Genomic DNA, 17,165 nt, shown 5'->3' with positions numbered 1-17,165 from the left:
GTCATCATAGTTGAAACTGCATGCAGTGGCTTGGTTTGAGGCACGTTACAAAGGGGAATGAGCGTTGAACAGAAATTTAAAAACTAAACCAACAAAAAAAATACACTTTTAAAATCTCAGTTAAACCCGAGCACTGTATTCACTGAGGACTAAATGACGAGACTAGTTTATGATGCAATTAATGTTCTGACAACGAAAACGAATTAAGCAGTCGATGCCTTTTTGAGACACCGTGAACTTGAGTTAAGAGATGGTAACAGACAACCTGAACTTTGACTCTACACAGTGACGCACTTGAATGTGGTGACGTTCCCACTGGATGCATTGTTCCGCACCAAGGCTTTCTTTATGGGTGGAAAAAAGAAAAGAAAAAGACAAAATGTGCAAAAATGTGCCCCTGCACAACAAAAGAGCAGCCAAACAACGATATAAAGACAATTGCAATTTAAACAATGTGGTTATAAACTCTACTGTACTTCTAATTTTGTTATTAGTTAATCCTCTTGTTGTGTTTATTCTTCATAAAAAGCATACATATTGCAGCATGAAGAGAAACAGTGTTATATCGTCCTTTTCCGGAATCATTAAAGTCCAGGTCGGGTCACATCAAGAAATGAACACAAACAACAGAACAGGCACATACAAAGCTGCCCATCATATTGGCTTCCTGCACACTAGTCATCACACTGAAGCTAATCTTGGGTTGTCTGCTGTCCTCCCCGTGGCACAGCAACAAGTCAAGAGCTCTCGTCAACATGTAGCCTGGAGAAGATGGTCAAGAGGAGCCCACAATGTTATATATCACCACGGCTTATTCTAATTTTGGCAAAACAAAAAGCTGAAAAATGATCGATTGGTCACATAGGTTGCGCGTTGGGTTGTTACCTTAAAAACAGACAACCGTCCTCATAGCACAGTACACAGGCAGAAACTGAAAATGAACAAATAGAGAAGATAGTCTGAGGTTGAGAAGACTGACCCACAGCTGTGAAACAAAAAACATCCGACAAAAAAGGCAGAAAACAAACTCCTTCAGTTCGTGGCCCTTCGGTTTGCTTGTTTTCACGTTTAGCTCATCCCATAATGCAACCTGAGGCACACCATCAAAGTCCACTTTTCACCACTGGCCTTTAATGGTTGACCTTAAGAAAAGGAAGCAGCAATTTACCTTTTTAGTCATATAGGAAATACATTGATGCACATGGATCAAAAGTGACAATATATTATCAATAACCAACATTAACCAATCCCTATCGCCAAAAATATTAAGACCAGGGAGGAGTGGTGGGGAGAGCAGAGTAGTAGCGCCTTTGCATGTGCGCCCGTCACAGTACGGTCTGCCTTCCGTGGGAATGTTGAAGAGAAGGAGGGAGGGAGGGAGAGAGGGGGGGGGGGGGAAGAGGACAGAAAAGGAGGAATTCACCAGCCCGCTCTGATATCGGTTGAGTGTGTTTGTGCATCGTGTGTGTCCTGTCGGTATGACGTCATGTCGTGTTTTATTCCCACTCTGTGGTGCCGGGTGGTTTGGAGGTCAGATCATACAAGACTCTGGAGATGCCCGGGATCTTCTTGATCTCATTTACCATCTTCAGCACCACCTGCCGAAACGGATCACACGACAAATGACTCTTAAAACATTGACCAAAAGTATTTAAATCACTCTGGGGCTGATAATGCTCAATCCCTTAACGTAGGGTTCAGTATTCATGATGGTGAGATAATGCCAACACTAAGTTGAGCGCTTGAATCATGGTTTACCTCCTCCGGGATATGGTTGCCTGGCGTGGCAGGGATGCCGGTCATGAAATCGCTGGTGATGAAGGTGCGGACCACCACAGAGCGCCGGCAGGATGGCTGTTTCTGCAGAGGGTCGCGGTCAAAGTGCAGGGGGGTCAAGATGATCGGCATCTGGCTGATCTTACCGGAGTAGCCTGCAAGAGAGAAAATGCTCTCAACAACATGCTTTTTGGTCACTTAATCATGTCCATCTGTTAATGAAGCAAAAAGGCTTACGTTATACTCTTATGGATCATTTATATGATGTTAAATGTGAACAAAATGAGCTTCAAATTCTCCCCGGACTACTGAGTGAAACCACAGACGCAGTCGGGAACAGACTCACAACAACCAGCATGTGGTTTGCCTCTGGGGAAACGTTACATTCCTCATGCAGATGCAAGTATGCAGACGAGTACACTATTCTTGAAGCATATTAATACCAGGCTTTGTAAACAGGAGAGAATGGCACTAGAGAGACTACATTGTTATATTGTAGTCTGTAATACAAGACATAAGGCTAAATTAAAATGTCTAAAATCACTTGACTACACACACTTACCAGACTCTCTGAGGATAGAGTGAGCTACGAAGTCAGCCTGTCTGAGAGTGCTCAGAACGCCTGTGGTCAGGAAGGTCGGGGTAATGTCTGTAGGCGGCTCTTTCACGTGAGACCCGAACACATACACGACTCTGGAAAAAGGAGACGTGAATGAATGGATGAGTGTCCATAGAATACACAAGAGTGTCTAAATATAAGTGGGGAGCGACGAGGAGCAGGGCGGGGTGTGTTACCTGTTGATGCTATGGCACATGCGAGGGATGAGTCTGGACAGGAACATGAGAGACTCCCAGTGAGGAGACTCTTTACTTGTGATGCCGCACACGTAACTGTAGGACCGGCAATCCCCCTGAGACAGAAGAATGCATTTTTACAGTCATTCTTAGGCTTATCAGAAAGTCAGAGCAACAAAGACAATAAAACTGCAACAAATGTTAGACTACCATACACACACACACACACACACGTGTGTCGTTCTCCAAACATTTCCTTTTTAATAAACAGTGAAGTTTCTATAAATAGAGTGTTTTCACTTCCAACAAATTCCACAGGCAATAAACACTGCCCGTGTTTGTCCACCGTCTCCTGTCTGCCCCACAATTTGAGGTTACGGGTGAATATAAAACTCAAACAGGAAGTATTAGGACACACCCACACCCACACCCTGGACGACTGCAATGTTTGGGGGAGGGAAGTAGTCATGACCATACATTTCTCCTGGAAACGGTAAAGGTCCGTTAAATTACTGGAAAAGTATGTTTGCCGCGTTTAGCCACACCCTCTGCATATGTCATGTGTTAGCATCAGAGAAGTTGGGGGAGAAACAAAAACATGTCACAATGTTTACAACAGATCGGTCCCTTGGCTAGGAAGAGAGCGAGGGAGGAAGAGAGAGAGTCAAAAAGTAAGAACCGGAGGCTTTGTGTGGGTGGGTGTGTCTCGCGGTTAACCACAAAATTATAGTGAAAACACAGCGAGACAAACGGCACAAGTGAGACACACCGCTTCCTGCTTCTCCTGCGTCACATTCATCTGCATGTCTGAAGACATTTAGACATGTAAATGTTTGGATCAACCTACAAAATGCCCTCTTTATAACTTTCACTTGGGCCTTTAAGAAGCCACTGCAGCTAGTCTGCTTTAACAGCACTTTGACTGCAGGTTAAAGCATTCGTGCTGTAGAAATGTGTGGACAAGCGGACAACACACAAACTATCAGAGTGACCGGTTGGATTTGATTGACCAGCTCGTTTACCTGGACGCCGACAGTTTTGATGGGCAGCAGGAAGGCATTGAGTGAATGAAGGCTGGTGATCTGCATGAGCTTCTCTTCCTCCTCGTCCGATATGCACGACTTGACTCTCTGTAGCAAGGTATGGGGCTGGAGGAGAGAGAGAGAGAATTTTAAAGCAGAATGTAAAACTGGAACTGCAAGGACCGAGACCTCAGAAGTAGCTCTGTCTATGTTGCGACTACTTTTAACTCATTTTGCAAACACTTCTCATTTTCCGGCTTTCCGGTGCGTCCGTCGTCTTAGTCAGCAGAGCCACAATAACCCTGATTCATGAAGTCAAAGTAGATCAACTCTGAACTTCAATCATTTATCAAATGAACAGCTGTTCTGCATGTCATGGCAGCAAACAGCCAATCTTTGTTTGGATCTGTGTACTACCTCTAATGTTTGTCATCAGGAAATGTACAGTGAGCGCACAAGCCAAGAGGGCTGTTTTCAGTAAGCAGTGATAAAATTCATGTTAAACAATGTGCATGCATCATCCAAACTGCAGAAAAAGGCATATTCACGATAATTCATTTCCTGCCATTAGTTGCAAATACGTGAATCATGATCCTGTTACAGTGACGAGTTGTTTATGATATTTCCCGAAATCACAGGACGTCAGATGACTAGTTATTACAATTTATTTTTGCATCTGTATTGTTCTGACCTTTTTGATGCTTGCAGAGAAGTCTGTGATGATTTTGAGGATGTTGTTTGTTTCAGCATAGTCCTTACAGATGTAGGGCTCCTCTGCACAAATCACTCTGATGGACAAACCCGGACCTAAAAAGGAAACGCAAGGAGGGGGGGGGGGCACTTCTTCTTTAGCAAATATAAGAGCAACGCGAGGACAGTTTTGAGTCCGTCTGATTGAATCAGGTAAATGGGTACATGAGGGAAAGAAAGGAGAAAATAGTAGAAAGAAGTCAAACGAATAATCCCTTTTGTCAGAGCAGTCACATCATTGGCATGCGTTTATGTACTTGCCAGGGAAAGGGTGTCGGGAGACGATCTCCTCTGGCAGGCCCAGCTCTCTCCCCAGCGCTCTGACCTCATCTTTATGGAAATCTTTCAGTGGTTCGATTACTTTTCCCTGCAGGGTCACAAAGGAGTGGAATCAGCATTACAGCAGTGTGGGAGTGAGGTGAATGCGGCGGTGTTTCAGAGTTGTGTGTTTCTATAAAAAAGGGGGCGACTGAACAACTGTTGAAGAAAGAAAGCCTCTTAAGGAGACGATGGATGATGTAGAAACGCACGTTTCAATAAAAAGTGAATGACGTTCAGCTGTTTGCTGGCCTCCTAGTATTTGTGTGGATGTGTGGATGTGTGCAGTACCTCATCCCTGAGTTTGCGGATGAGCTCAGTGTCGTTGTGATGCGTTTTGATGAGATCCGCCTTGCCGCTGGCAAGATGAGAGGCACTCTCAATAAGATCGGGCCGCAAGGTACCCTGGGCCAGGAAAACCTCTTCAGGCTTCAGATTCAGCTCTCCTATGACTTCATTTGCCACCTGTGAAGCAACGGAATCCAAACCGTCAGATACAACAGTGAAGCAGTGAATTAAGGAAACAATAAAGCAGCCATAGTGGCAGATGTTGATAAATGACGATGTATTGCATGTCAGTGCAGACAAGCTGACAGGTTGAAACAAAAATGCGATATATAACAAACACTTATTCCGTAGCACTTTCCACAAAATCATTGATGAAGACCCAATACTCACTTTGACAAATGTATCGCCAATGATTTTCCTTTTCTCTTCTGGGTTGGTCGTCATATTCAAAGTCTTGCTGATGCGTTTGCGTGGCGTCCTGTCCTCCTCAGAGATGGGGAGGGTTGTCGTTCCGTTGTAGAAGGTGTGAGCAGCGTTCACCACTAAATAGAGCAAACATTTAAGAGCAGAAAGAGAATTATTTTACTTTCAAACTGATTAGTCATTTAGTCTAAAGTAGAATATAATGACAATTGTGTCCCTACCTTTGAGTTTGATGCCCAGCTTGGTGAGGGCCTCCTCCACACTCTGACTCTCTCTCTTCCTCATGAAGCCGTTGTCGATGTGAACCGCTATCACCTGGTCCTGGTCCAGCGCTTTGTTGAGGAGAGCTGTGCAAACTGTTGAGTCCACCCCGCCACTCAGCAGCACCTGAATACACAGTTAGAAACCATCATCAACAGTCACAGCCACCCTCTGCTGGAGTAAGGAGGAAGGAGCTCCTACTCTGCCTCGCTCTAGTATTAGTATGTCTAATATCGATATACGTTAGCCTCCCAATGAATTGGTCAAGTTGTCTTTGACATATCTGGTGTTCTGTCTTATGGCAGGCTGTAAAAATATTAGGCATTGTCAACTCAATCAAAAAGAAAGATGACTACACCCTTGACACTTCTTTACTTATTAGCAGACTATTAACTCTTGTGACTCACACACCCAAACTACTGCAGAACCCACTACCACAGGAGCAAATAGTGAAACATGTATCAGACTGTCGTTGAAGAACAGGAAACAGAGGCTGCATGTATTTCTTTAAATATAAACCATGTGCCTGGAGGCCGGTTCTTCCACTCATTTATCGCCTTCACAATCCCCTGAGATGAAGCCCAGTTTGAAGGCGCTCAGGGAGTCGCCTACCTCTTTTCAGATAAAACAGGGTTTAATTTGAGAGTTTAATTGGTTCTACTTTACTTCCCCACCACCACTGCTGCTGCTGCTGTCACCACTTCCTGAGCGGCTACTAAATATCACACTCAGCAACCCAGCTTTTGACTTCAGTCAAATGATCTCCCATTGTTAGTTAAAATGTGCTGAGAATATATTTTCTTCTGTTTTCTGCTGTTCTTGCTTCATCTCTCTGCCCTAAAAATAGTTTGGATAAGAACACACACAGTCATTAAACTTTGTGCAGTTTTACTCACCAGCACTTTAGACTTCTTTACTTTTTCTTTGATGTCGTCGATGCACACCTGTTGGCGGTTCTGTACGGTAAAATTACTGGTGCATCCCGCAATCTCGAACAGGAAGTTACGCAGCATCTCGATGCCTCTCTCCGTCAGGTCGACTTCAGGGTGAAACTGTGTCCCGTACAGCTTCTTCTGTTCGTTAGCGATCCCTGGTCATCAGATGTGGCGGAGGACCGTTAACATTACCATTTATCCTCTTTGAATGACACTTTAAAAAAAATAAATATATATATATATATATATATATATATCCAAACAACATAACATGCTCACCGGCAATGATGTTCCCCGATTGGGCCACCACTTTAAAGCCGTCCGCCACTTTATCCACACTGTCTCCGTGGGTCAGCAGGACCAGTTCATCCTTCTGAAGGCCCCTGATAAGATAAACACACACGGACGTCAGAGGAAGATGTGTGGCGTTCAATAACATTGCATGCAACAGTTAAATGTGTCCAGGCCTACGTTCACTCGGTGCATGCGAGTCAAGCGTGAGAGGCAGACAGCGGCTGTCTATTTTAGAGTCTGCAGTATTTGTGTAACAACCGAGGGGGAAATATGCGACTGCTGGAGCGGTTGTGCAGTTTATCTCGTAAATATGTCACTGGGACAAATCTGTTGAGCAGCAGTTGTGCTTTACACAGCCCACATCATTTTGTCCTCGGTTATTTAAGAGAAAGAGATGGTTCTGTAAATTTGCCGACTGATCTAGAAGTGATTTGGTGAATGCTTATTTACATTGGCTATCTTCAATGGGTTAAAGTCATGTCGGCTGGACTCCATTCGCCCAACCCTAGTTTCTCCTTCTGTGTGATATTGTTCTCTCGTCACTGTGCATCACACCACGTTGTTCCTGCACCAAGTATATTTGTATGTTCTGTCCTCATCCACAAACGCTCAAAACTCGTCAGTTTGTCATCTTCTCATGCCAAACATATCAGATTATAAATTAAAAAATGCAAGGATGTGTAAGAATCTGCAGCTCCAAGAAGATCATATTGACACTTATTGATATTAACGCACAAATTAAACTAATTTTCTTGCGATCCAGTTGAGCAACCATATTACCTGAAGAGAGAACAAGTGTTGTCCAGTCCAATGGTGAACACTCCATCTTCCCTCACACTCTTTTTGTGTACTGTGCCGCCGAAAACTTTATTCATCATCTGTAGGAAACACACAGAGCAAAGTTAACACTTGGCCACAGAAATTGACATGTTCGTGTGATTCCAAAGATGGTGTAACTGCCAGCTGCCTCGAGTAATGAGCTAGAGAATGGATGGCTGCTGGTTTTAGTTTCCAGGCAAAGCTGGGGAACAATTGAGCGAGTAATTCTCTCATCTCCCTCAGCAAGTGTCAAAGTGCCCTTGAAGAAGGTGGTGAAGTCCCAGCTGGCCCAGGAGAGAGCTGAACAGCAGCTTTAAGTCTAGCTGCTCACTGTGAATGTGTGTAACACAAATGCTTCCTGGAACAAAGGCCTAAGCACTATAAAATCCCAGAAGTTGACTGTGTATGCATAGATACCTGCATCCCATAGCAAATCCCAAGGACTGGCTTTCCTATGGTGAATATGGCCGGGTCGAACCAGGGCGCATCTTCTGCATACACAGAAGCTGGACCTCCGGAAATGATGATTGCCCTAAGAAGGGAAACAATAAAAAGGTAAAATGCATTATAAAACACTTCCATAATGACAGAATGTAATAACAATGATGTGGTTGAGATGCTTCTCATGCTCACCTGTAGCCCTGCTCTCTGATGGTGAAGGCCGGGGTCTCTAGAGGGAGGATCTCAGAGCGTACGCACATCTCCCGCACCCGTCTGTCAATCACCTTGCCATACTGGGCCCCAGCATCCAGGATCGCCACCGCCCCCTCGCAGGATCCATTCTGCTCTGCGCTGCTGATCTCCAGCTGTGGACAGAAAAACCCCAGTCTTGATTTTAAGTGCTTGTGTTGAGCCGAGCAGGGCAGAAAAGTATTAAAATAGTCTCTCGTGCACACGCGTATTTACTGAATGGTTTTGACGAGCCTTAATGCTGTCCTTAACAGTTCGCTGGTGTAAGGCAACCCGCTCCTCAACGACTTAATTGGGCTCCACTTCAGACATCCCCAGTGGAAAAATGTGACTCAATTGAAGCCTAACACAATTATGGACATGTGAGCTTTCAATACAAGACAGACAGTCACTCTCGTGAAACGTGGTGTATCCATTCAGCTCATCAGGAGAATCACATGAAACCCACAAGTTAGCCAAAGGCTATCTGGGAGCAAGGTGTACTGTTTCACTTTGACACATCTTCCCAGTCTGGATTGTTTTTATAAACATATGCGCAGATCGAAGTTTGGGAAACAATTTTCAGCACAATAACTTGAGAGACGTCAGATCACTGATAGCTAATGAGAGTAGATGATAAGGACTGCAAGAAGAGAAACATGATCCCACGTGGTTTGTTTAAACACTTCCGCCCGTAGATGTTTCTAAAAACAACTTTCATCAGGCATGCCAACGTTAGCTTATCACCTTTCAGTTTCAGGTACCGTGTTATCGTTAAAACATATAGTCAGCAGCTCTAAAAGTATAATCACGACACAAAAGAAATCTACTAAAACTTGACCAAATGAGCGGATAACACCAGTAGTGGCTCCTGTTGTCAGAGAGGTAGTGTTAACCGCAAGTTGGCTCATACTAGCTCCGTGACGACGTTAGCAAAGCCTGTCAGTTAACGTCCCGTTAGCTTAAAGTGTGTGACAGCAGCCGAGGGAAATAAATTACTGTTCAATGCCACTTCCGAAAATGAAAAGCATATAACAGTCATACTGCATGACTGTCGGTTAGTAGTACTATGGTTACAACATTCTGACTGCCCCGGCTAGAGCTAGCTAACACAGTGCCTATGTAGCATGCTAGGTCACGGACATTGTAAACAGTAGTAGTCACCATTAGCCTGTTAGCAGCACCTCCTGCTGGCTAAGTTAGCGGAGCTATGCTAAAACCCACGCGGTGCTTTGGAGGCAAAGGGTCCTGGGAGGGATCCACGAATAAGGAGAAAGGCAGCCACGGCTAGAGTTTAAATGTGTAAGATGCTAATCGTAATAGAGATATCCTGTGCGGCTAGCGGCTATGAGCAACATGTTAATGTATTACGGCAACAGGCAACAGCGGTACTCAGAGCTCCTCAGCGGAACTGGTGATAACGCTGAATGCTCTCTAACTTTCCCCCCACACAGGCCGTAATTAACCGGGGGGACTACACCGGCAATCAGGGTCCTAACACCGGTCAACCCAAGTGTTCTCCTCGCACCACTGACCTTGCTGTCTCCGTTGCACACAGCCATGGAGGACTGTGGTGTGGTGGAATGAGCTCTCCTCTCGGTGTCCCAGGTCTCTCACAGAGAGAGAGAGAGAGAGAGAGAGAGAGAGAGAGAGAGAGAGGGGGCTACTGGTTCACTCCTGGCTCAGCACGCCGACTACTGTTTCAAAAGCAGATTGGGTTGAAGATGGGCTGTCACACAGACTCCTACACTCCGTCTGGGAATAACTTTCACAGTGGGAACTGAAAACTAAATAAACGTGCCAGTGCCATGCATCATGGGGTGGAGCGCAAAGTGAGAGTAAAGAACAGTGTGGCCCCTAAGAGGGCTGGGCTTAGACAGCATAGTAGAATGTGACTGACCATGTTATGATAGTGGCAGCAATTGGGTGCTTAATTTGATAGAGTACTCTGATTTAAATGGGGTGGATGCATCATGACCATCACCAGAAGATCTTTTGATGGAGGAGAATGTTTGAGTGTGATTTCAATCAGTCATCATTCCTGGAAAAACGTGTCTTTTTCGTGTTAATTTAGAAAACAAACTGCTCATAATAATAATAATACATTCCCAATACATTATTAGTGTGTTAGACTTTAAATAATAATGATTTTTTTTCACAATGACTTAATTAATGTCGTCTAGTCCTATTATAAAGTGATACTGCGACGAGTGTAGACTAATTAATATGCAACCCGATGACTTGCAAACTGATCAAATTACCATTTGTCTGCCTTGCTCTTTGATGATGATGCAAACACCTGAAGGGTCTCTTGTTTCCTGGCTTGCTTGGCGTTTTAAATGTCTTTGTTTTAATTGTATGTGAATGTAACACAACATGCCAATGAAAGGACAACCGACAGTATTTCCTTAAAGTTTCCAGACTCTGTGATTGTATGCTTTAATGATGTTGGTTAATTTGGCGTTTTGTGGAACTGGTGTGATATTTCCAACCTCTGAGGAAGCAGCCTCTACTAAAGGATCATCACCAGTCAATGGTGTGTGTGTGTGTGTGTGTGTGTGTGAGACACCTGAGTTTGTGAGGATATTTTTTTAAGTAATTCCAGGCTCGAGTTTTACGATTAGGGCTTAAGAGTGCACTTCTTTGAATTTATTTTCCTTCCCCTACATGACATACAGTACTAGCATTAGCACTGAAACGTAACTCCTTTCCGTTCGTCTTTGACACGTCATCTGTAGGTGCCGGACCCATTTAGACGTCGCACATGCCGCACTTCCTGGATCTTTCTCTTGAGAGCCTTCTGTGTATTTATGCAACTAAACTGTCTTGAGTGAAACGGTAGTGATTTTCTCGTGTTTCTTGCCTTTTATTAAGATGCCGCAAACTCGCGATTTGCATGAACATAGAATCAAATCGGCCTCCCGTTGATTTGCTCTGGAATTCAGCCGTTTGTGTTCAATATTTTTTCCCGATCTGGCATTATCTGTGTGGCATGCTGCTATCATCATCAGGTACACGTGAATTAATGTACTGCTTGTGTGATTTACCTTTTACCTTTTCATCTCGCGCATGTCCTTTCTACGTCTGTATGTGTACTAGAAACTATTGCTTTTAATAACTTACGTTAGCCTAAACGTAAACTAACATCTTGTGATTTTTAGGTGACAGCAGGAAACAACCGTGAACATTTTCCTTGTACTGTACTATACAGTATGAAATACAAAAGCTCTATAACTTCTTATTTCTAACCAACCTAATCCTGGATCTATTTGTTAGCCTCTGGAATTGTCTCCTTCACCTTTCACCTCAACAATGACTTGACACTATTTATTTTTTCTTCTTTTGCACAGATTTCTGCCCGTATATGTTCTTTTATCCCGTCATTTGAAGTGTACATACACTGTATACACCGTACGTATGATGCGAGTCTGCTTTTCATTGTTCTAATCAGTCAGAAACTCACTTCACCATTTTGCTGACTGCTTTTGTTCAAGCATGATCAGTGCGTCCCTGCTTGTAGTTCACTGAATGTTTGCATTCAAACAACGATAACAATCTTAATGGGATTCAAATGATTGGAAATATTCACGGCAGACATGCAGTCATTCAGCTGCTGAACTAGCTGAACGAGCTGCTGAACGAGTGCCCTCAAGTCATTTTTTTCTGCAGATTCGCTGAGGGCTCAGCGGGGTTGACGCCCACTGTTCCAACATGGAGCACTCAAATTCGATGACACACAAGAACGGGCGGCAGAGGAAGATCGCGGGTTCCACCTTCTTATCCGAAAACATCAGGGGCATGGACAGGGGAGAGACGAGCTCCTCTGAACCCGAAGTCGAAGAGGAAGCGGAGGGTCTTATCAAAGTGTTGTCCTCTGAGGACCAGAGGCAGAGGAGAGTCCGGCCCGGGATCCGTGACGAGTTGGGGAACGTTTTGCTCCTTCTGTTCCTATACGTGCTGCAAGGGATTCCTCTGGGACTGGCTGGTAGCATCCCTCTGATCTTACAGAGTAAGAGCATCAGCTACAAAGACCAGGCCTTCTTCAGCTTTGTCTTTTGGCCATTTAGTCTCAAACTTCTCTGGGCACCGCTGGTGGACGCTCTCTACTTCAGCAGGTTTGGGAGAAGGTAAGAAGGACACATGCGTACTGTTTATGTTGATGTTTTCATCTGCCTGGACGGAGGATTATATTTTTTACCCCCTACAATGTGTATATTATTCCTGGTTTTCAGAAAGTCATGGCTGGTGCCCACACAGTACCTGCTGGGCCTCTTCATGCTCTACCTTTCCGGGACGGTCAATTCACTGATGCAAAGCGAGGGAGGACCGAAGGTGGTAGCGCTCACTGCCGTCTTCTTTATGCTTGCCTTCCTTGCAGCCACACAGGTAGGCGGACGCAAACACTGTGACACAAACGCACATTCGGGAAGATAAATGCATTGAATTAGACCAGTTTTTCTCCTGTCCTCCAATTTCGGTACCTTCTCTGCTTCAAAGGACATAGCTGTGGATGGCTGGGCCCTGACCATGTTGTCCAGAGAGAATGTGGGATATGCTTCTACATGCAACTCTGTGGGCCAGACGGCTGGGTACTTCCTGGGGAATGTGCTCTTTCTGGCTCTGGAGTCTGCAGACTTCTGCAACAAGTACCTCAGAGTAGTGCCCAAGGACACGGGCATCGTCACCTTGTCGGGTATTATTCACCCCTGACCTCACAGAGTTGTTGTCGTCTTACAACAGAGCGGTGGTTTTGGGTGACGTGTAATCATTTCTAATGCTTTCTGTTCGTCGGCTGCAGAGTTCTTGTTTTTTTGGGGAATTGTGTTCCTGATTTCCACGACTCTGGTGGCCATCATGAAAAAAGAAAATAATCACGGCCAAGGAAAGCGGAGAGTCCACGAGGAAACGCAGGGCGTCATGGAGACCTACAAGCTGCTGTTCTCTATCATCAAGATGCCCACAGTCTTCACCTTTTGTTCCCTGCTTCTCACTGCTAAAGTACTTCAGCATTACGTCAAACAACTTTTACAACATGCCTTTGAAAGTGTTGCTTACGGACGCTTTGCTGCTTTACACAAACATCCAATGTGAATGGAAGATTTCTTCTCTTTTTTTGTTGTTATTCAGATTGGCTTCTCGGCAGCAGATGCAGTGACGGGCCTGAAGCTGGTGGAGGCTGGAGTTCCCAAGGAGCAGCTGGCACTGCTGGCAGTGCCCATGGTGCCTCTGCAGATCCTACTACCTGTGATCATCAGCAAATACACAGCAGGGCCGAGACCGCTGGACGTCTTCTACAAGGCCTTCCCTTTCAGGTTGTAACACACACACACACACACACACACACACACACACACACGAACTAAAAGCTGACCGAGTGTTGCTGTTTGCGGTTGCAGGCTGCTCATAGGACTGGGCTACGCTCTGCTGGTGTGGTGGACGCCCAGTGTAAAACATGAAGGAGGGTTCCCTGTTTACTACTACGCCATAGTGCTGTTCAGCTACGCATTGCATCAGGTTCGTATTTCTGTTGTTCTGCAGATGGTGAAAGTCTGCTGCTTAGAAAGGGCTTCTGACCGTCTGCACATTATGAACAGCACTGTATGTCTAAGTCTGCTCGTAAGATGGGGAATGGAAACTGGCTGCAATGAGCTAGAAATGACCACAACTTAGAGAGTCAATTCTGAACTTCTATTTTGTGTAATACATTGTTTTATGACCGATTACCTGCGAAACGAATGATTCCCATCAGCCTCAGCTGTACTTTGTGTTTATTGCTAAGTAGCAAATGAACTAACATGGTAAAGACGGTAAGCATTGCACACGTTACATGTTAGCCTTGCAGTGCTGCTAGAATGGCAGGTTGATCAAAACATGTGTTGCAGACGCACAGATGTTTGTCACGGTGTTATTTTTTAAGTATAATGGCGTATAAAGGCAGACGAGTGTTAAGATGAGTTCCTTTTTCTCCCACCGACCTCATTTCATTTCCTGTCTCTGCCCACAGATGTCACTGTGCAACAGAAGAACATCTAAAGTATCAGGGACAGAAAAATAGTCGTCCACTTATTCTTCATTTATTTTTTTTACATTTCTGGCATATTTTAGTGAGGGAGGTTACTTTTGCATCTTTCTTTCAACAGAATATGAAAACCATTTAATTGATGATAGAATTATTCTTTTTCTGGACCTTGGATTTTTGCCATCCGGTCATTAAAACAGCAGTTAAAAAAATAAAATTGATGTGATAAGAATGAAGTATCATGGTAAGTTTGACTATTGAGCAGCATAAACAAATGTTTCCCGTGTTGCTTCCCCAGGTGGCGTTATACAGTATGTACGTGGCTTGCATGGCCTTCCACGCCAAAGTGAGCGACCCCCTCATCGGCGGGACCTACATGACCCTGCTGAACACAGTCACTAACCTCGGCGGGAACTGGCCCTCCACGTTGGCTCTGTGGCTGGTGGATCCCCTGACGTCTAAGGAGTGTCAGGGGGCCGCCGGGCAGAGCTGTGGCTCTCCAGAGGAGGCGGGGGTGAGTAAGCAGCGAGGGGAAATAATCCCGCACAGCGGAGTATGTAACTGCCTCGACTTGACATGTTGATTTCCTTTCTCCCTGTTGTGTCTCCAGCTGTGCGTTAAGGAGGGCGGCGCTTGTGTGACCACGCTGGACGGCTACTACGTGGAGTCGGTGGTGTGTGTTGTGATTGGTTTAGCCTGGTGGGTGTGGTTGGGGAAGAAGATGAGGCGCCTGCAGGAACAGAAGCCCGCTGCATGGAGGTGCAGCGCTAGTCGGTGATGACGCTTTCATCAGTGCATTTTTCTTTTTTTTCCTCTTGCACTTCCGCATACTCTGCTCCAAGAAACAGCTGAACGGCAGGATGTGTTGTTGTTCCACTTCTTGTCCGTTTCGTACAGCTGGTCGTGCTCGAGTTGCTGCGTCAAGAGAACACTCATACTTGCTCACCTCGAGGTACACAAATCTGATGAAGGACTCCATTGTTTCTGTAGATGTAAAAGTGCACCTCATTGTTACTCGTGCTTTCTGTAAAAGTGCTCTGAAAACTGGACCAACCGGTCAGAGAACTTTTTATATTTGTTTTTATTATATTCTGCTGCTTGGAGCAGCTTAACTAAACAAGAGGTGGCCCAAAGAATATGTTGAAATAACTTTATTAGTGTGTTTTTACCTGCCTTCATTGCCAGCTGAGTTTACTTTGTGGGAAGTACACGTTCAGCAAACTGCAGTTTTTTTGCCTTTTGGCCCAAATATGAGCAAAAAATAACTTCAAAAGTAAACATAGCACTTCAGACTCTTGTTGACCTTCCCGGCCAGTCACCATTGATTATATATTAACAGATACTAAAGGTAAAAAAACAGATGCCGTGTCCGGATGCCGGTTAAACCCGGTGTGAAGATTATCTTTGATTGCTGCTGGACTCGGATCTGAACCAATGATTCTTTAAATCATTATTTAAATATATATATGTATTTTCTTCCTCTTAAGTGGTTTTTGCCTTGTTTGGTGTTTCAAAGTCTGTCTTCTGGTTTGGTAGATTACACAAAACATACTCCATAATGACGCTGAGCACACATTCCTCATTATTACCGATAGCATTAATGGTCAAGTGAACTGAGCTGTCTGAAATATTAAAACATTTTCTTGGAGCATTCTTTTCTTTTTCCTTAGATCTGATCAGTTGTATTCTTCATAGGAATCAATTATTTAATGGCATTACTGGACAGTGTGGATTTGAACATTTCGGACCTCTTGGTTGTCAGCGGGGCATTTTTAATTTGCAAAAAGAACTTTGTATTCAGAAAATATGTATTTTTTTCAGGCAGGTCCTAGTAAGTCTCAAACATTTAATAGATGCATTATTATTCAAACACGTTTTATGTAAAAGGTCAATATGCTGTATAATAACTATCAATGCAACAATGTATTACAGGAGTCCTAATTACGGCATTTTAACATCCATAAAGCCAAGTTCTGCAGAGTGGGACGTTACCACCAGCCTGAGAAGTATGTAATTAAATATAGTCAAGTTCTTGCTCCCAAAACCAATTGAGATCCGGGACCAGCAGCCTTGAAGAGACACGCGATACGCACATGTCCTGTTTGTTTTCATATTGTACGTAGAGCTGAATGTTACAGTATTTCAGTATTTAAGCGTCGAAGCACACAATCAGGGTTCATGTCAGGAGAGCTTCATTTTCAACTCACTTGGCGTAATTTGATTCTGATGCAGACTATTTGAAGTACATGTAAAAGGTCAAATCGTTTCAGATTGCTGTGGTAGTTCTTTGGCCAACGGTTCCTCTGAAATGCACAAAAGTCCCATACGCTGCATTAAAATGAAGTCATACTGCACGCCTTTGACGTTTATTGGGCTGTTCTTCTGTATTTGTAGCAGCACATCGCTCTCATGACACTTCTTCCTGAAAGCCGTTTCTCATTATCAGGGCACTGGATTTGTTGTTTTGATTTTCTTTGACAGACTGTGTGACACTGATTTCAGCAACATGTGCATTTGTTTTTATATTTCAGATCAGATACTTTAATTTGCTAAATTGGCTTTTGGGTGCATTTCAGCTGCAAAAGTTTATTTCTCATCATTTAACCAAACTTTTTTAAATTATTTTTACTTTGCACAACTTTAGTTTACGATGAGTCTAAATTCCCAATCGTAAAGTAAAAGGACAGCACAGGGTGATGGTGAAGACATTTAAATAAGCTGGCAGCAGTGCTCTCTGATGTTCTGATGAGAGGATCTTTGACGTTCACAGGATGTAATGCTCTGACAAACAAATCA

At 44.2% G+C, this 17,165-nt stretch overlaps 3 protein-coding genes across 5 annotated transcripts in view; 1 reads left to right on the top strand and 2 right to left on the bottom strand.

The window, feature by feature from the left end:
- Nucleotides 1-325, bottom strand: part of vmn2r1 (vomeronasal 2, receptor 1) — a gene marked incomplete at both ends in the record, with an annotated part of 5,445 nt that extends 5,120 nt beyond the window's left edge. Inside the window, one exon of the mRNA XM_079271560.1 lies at nt 309-325. Coding sequence (XP_079127686.1) covers nt 309-325 — 17 coding nt within the window. The remainder of the gene's footprint in view (nt 1-308) is intronic.
- On the bottom strand, nt 7-10,029 carry gmps (guanine monophosphate synthase). Its single transcript, XM_079271251.1, has 16 exons — nt 9,886-10,029; nt 8,315-8,487; nt 8,099-8,213; nt 7,643-7,740; nt 6,848-6,951; nt 6,530-6,723; nt 5,594-5,759; nt 5,340-5,491; nt 4,953-5,126; nt 4,605-4,710; nt 4,285-4,400; nt 3,594-3,719; nt 2,572-2,687; nt 2,339-2,469; nt 1,759-1,931; nt 7-1,598 (listed from the first exon to the last, which is right to left on the bottom strand). The coding sequence occupies exons 1-16, from the start codon at nt 9,910-9,912 to the stop codon at nt 1,497-1,499; spliced, it is 2,073 nt and encodes a 690-aa protein (XP_079127377.1). The 5' UTR covers nt 9,913-10,029; the 3' UTR covers nt 7-1,496.
- A 1,107-nt stretch (nt 10,030-11,136) lies between these two features.
- On the top strand, nt 11,137-16,723 carry slc33a1 (solute carrier family 33 member 1). Of its 3 annotated transcripts, none has more exons than XM_079271469.1 (9): nt 11,137-11,188; nt 12,020-12,477; nt 12,583-12,736; nt 12,848-13,043; nt 13,149-13,348; nt 13,478-13,662; nt 13,747-13,864; nt 14,668-14,883; nt 14,980-16,723. In XM_079271469.1, exons 2-9 carry the CDS (start codon nt 12,062-12,064, stop codon nt 15,145-15,147), a joined length of 1,653 nt encoding a protein of 550 aa, XP_079127595.1. In that variant the 5' UTR covers nt 11,137-11,188; nt 12,020-12,061; the 3' UTR covers nt 15,148-16,723. The 3 variants fall into 3 exon arrangements, with proteins under 3 accessions (XP_079127595.1, XP_079127594.1, XP_079127593.1); XM_079271468.1 differs by having other exon boundaries at nt 11,152-11,361; XM_079271467.1 differs by having other exon boundaries at nt 11,152-12,477.
- The last annotated feature ends 442 nt before the right edge of the window (nt 16,724-17,165 follow it).

This window comes from Melanostigma gelatinosum (genome assembly GCF_949748355.1).
Source record: "Melanostigma gelatinosum genome assembly, chromosome: 7".
NCBI lineage: Eukaryota > Metazoa > Chordata > Actinopteri > Perciformes > Zoarcidae > Melanostigma > Melanostigma gelatinosum.
This window is presented reverse-complemented; position numbering and strand designations above follow the sequence as displayed.

Coding starts and splice junctions, on each gene's coding strand:
- gmps (XM_079271251.1), bottom strand. CDS start 9,912: ATGGCTGTGTGCAACGGAGACAGCAAG. Junction 1,932..2,338: donor CTCTATCCTCAGAGAGTCTG/GTAAGTGTGTGT, acceptor TCTCTCTTGCAG/GCTACTCCGGTAAGATCAGC. Junction 1,599..1,758: donor GCAACCATATCCCGGAGGAG/GTAAACCATGAT, acceptor CCGTTTCGGCAG/GTGGTGCTGAAGATGGTAAA.
- slc33a1 (XM_079271469.1), top strand. CDS start 12,062: ATGGAGCACTCAAATTCGATGACACACAAGAACGGGCGGCAGAGGAAG. Junction 12,737..12,847: donor CCTTCCTTGCAGCCACACAG/GTAGGCGGACGC, acceptor TCTGCTTCAAAG/GACATAGCTGTGGATGGCTG. Junction 13,044..13,148: donor GGGCATCGTCACCTTGTCGG/GTATTATTCACC, acceptor CGTCGGCTGCAG/AGTTCTTGTTTTTTTGGGGA.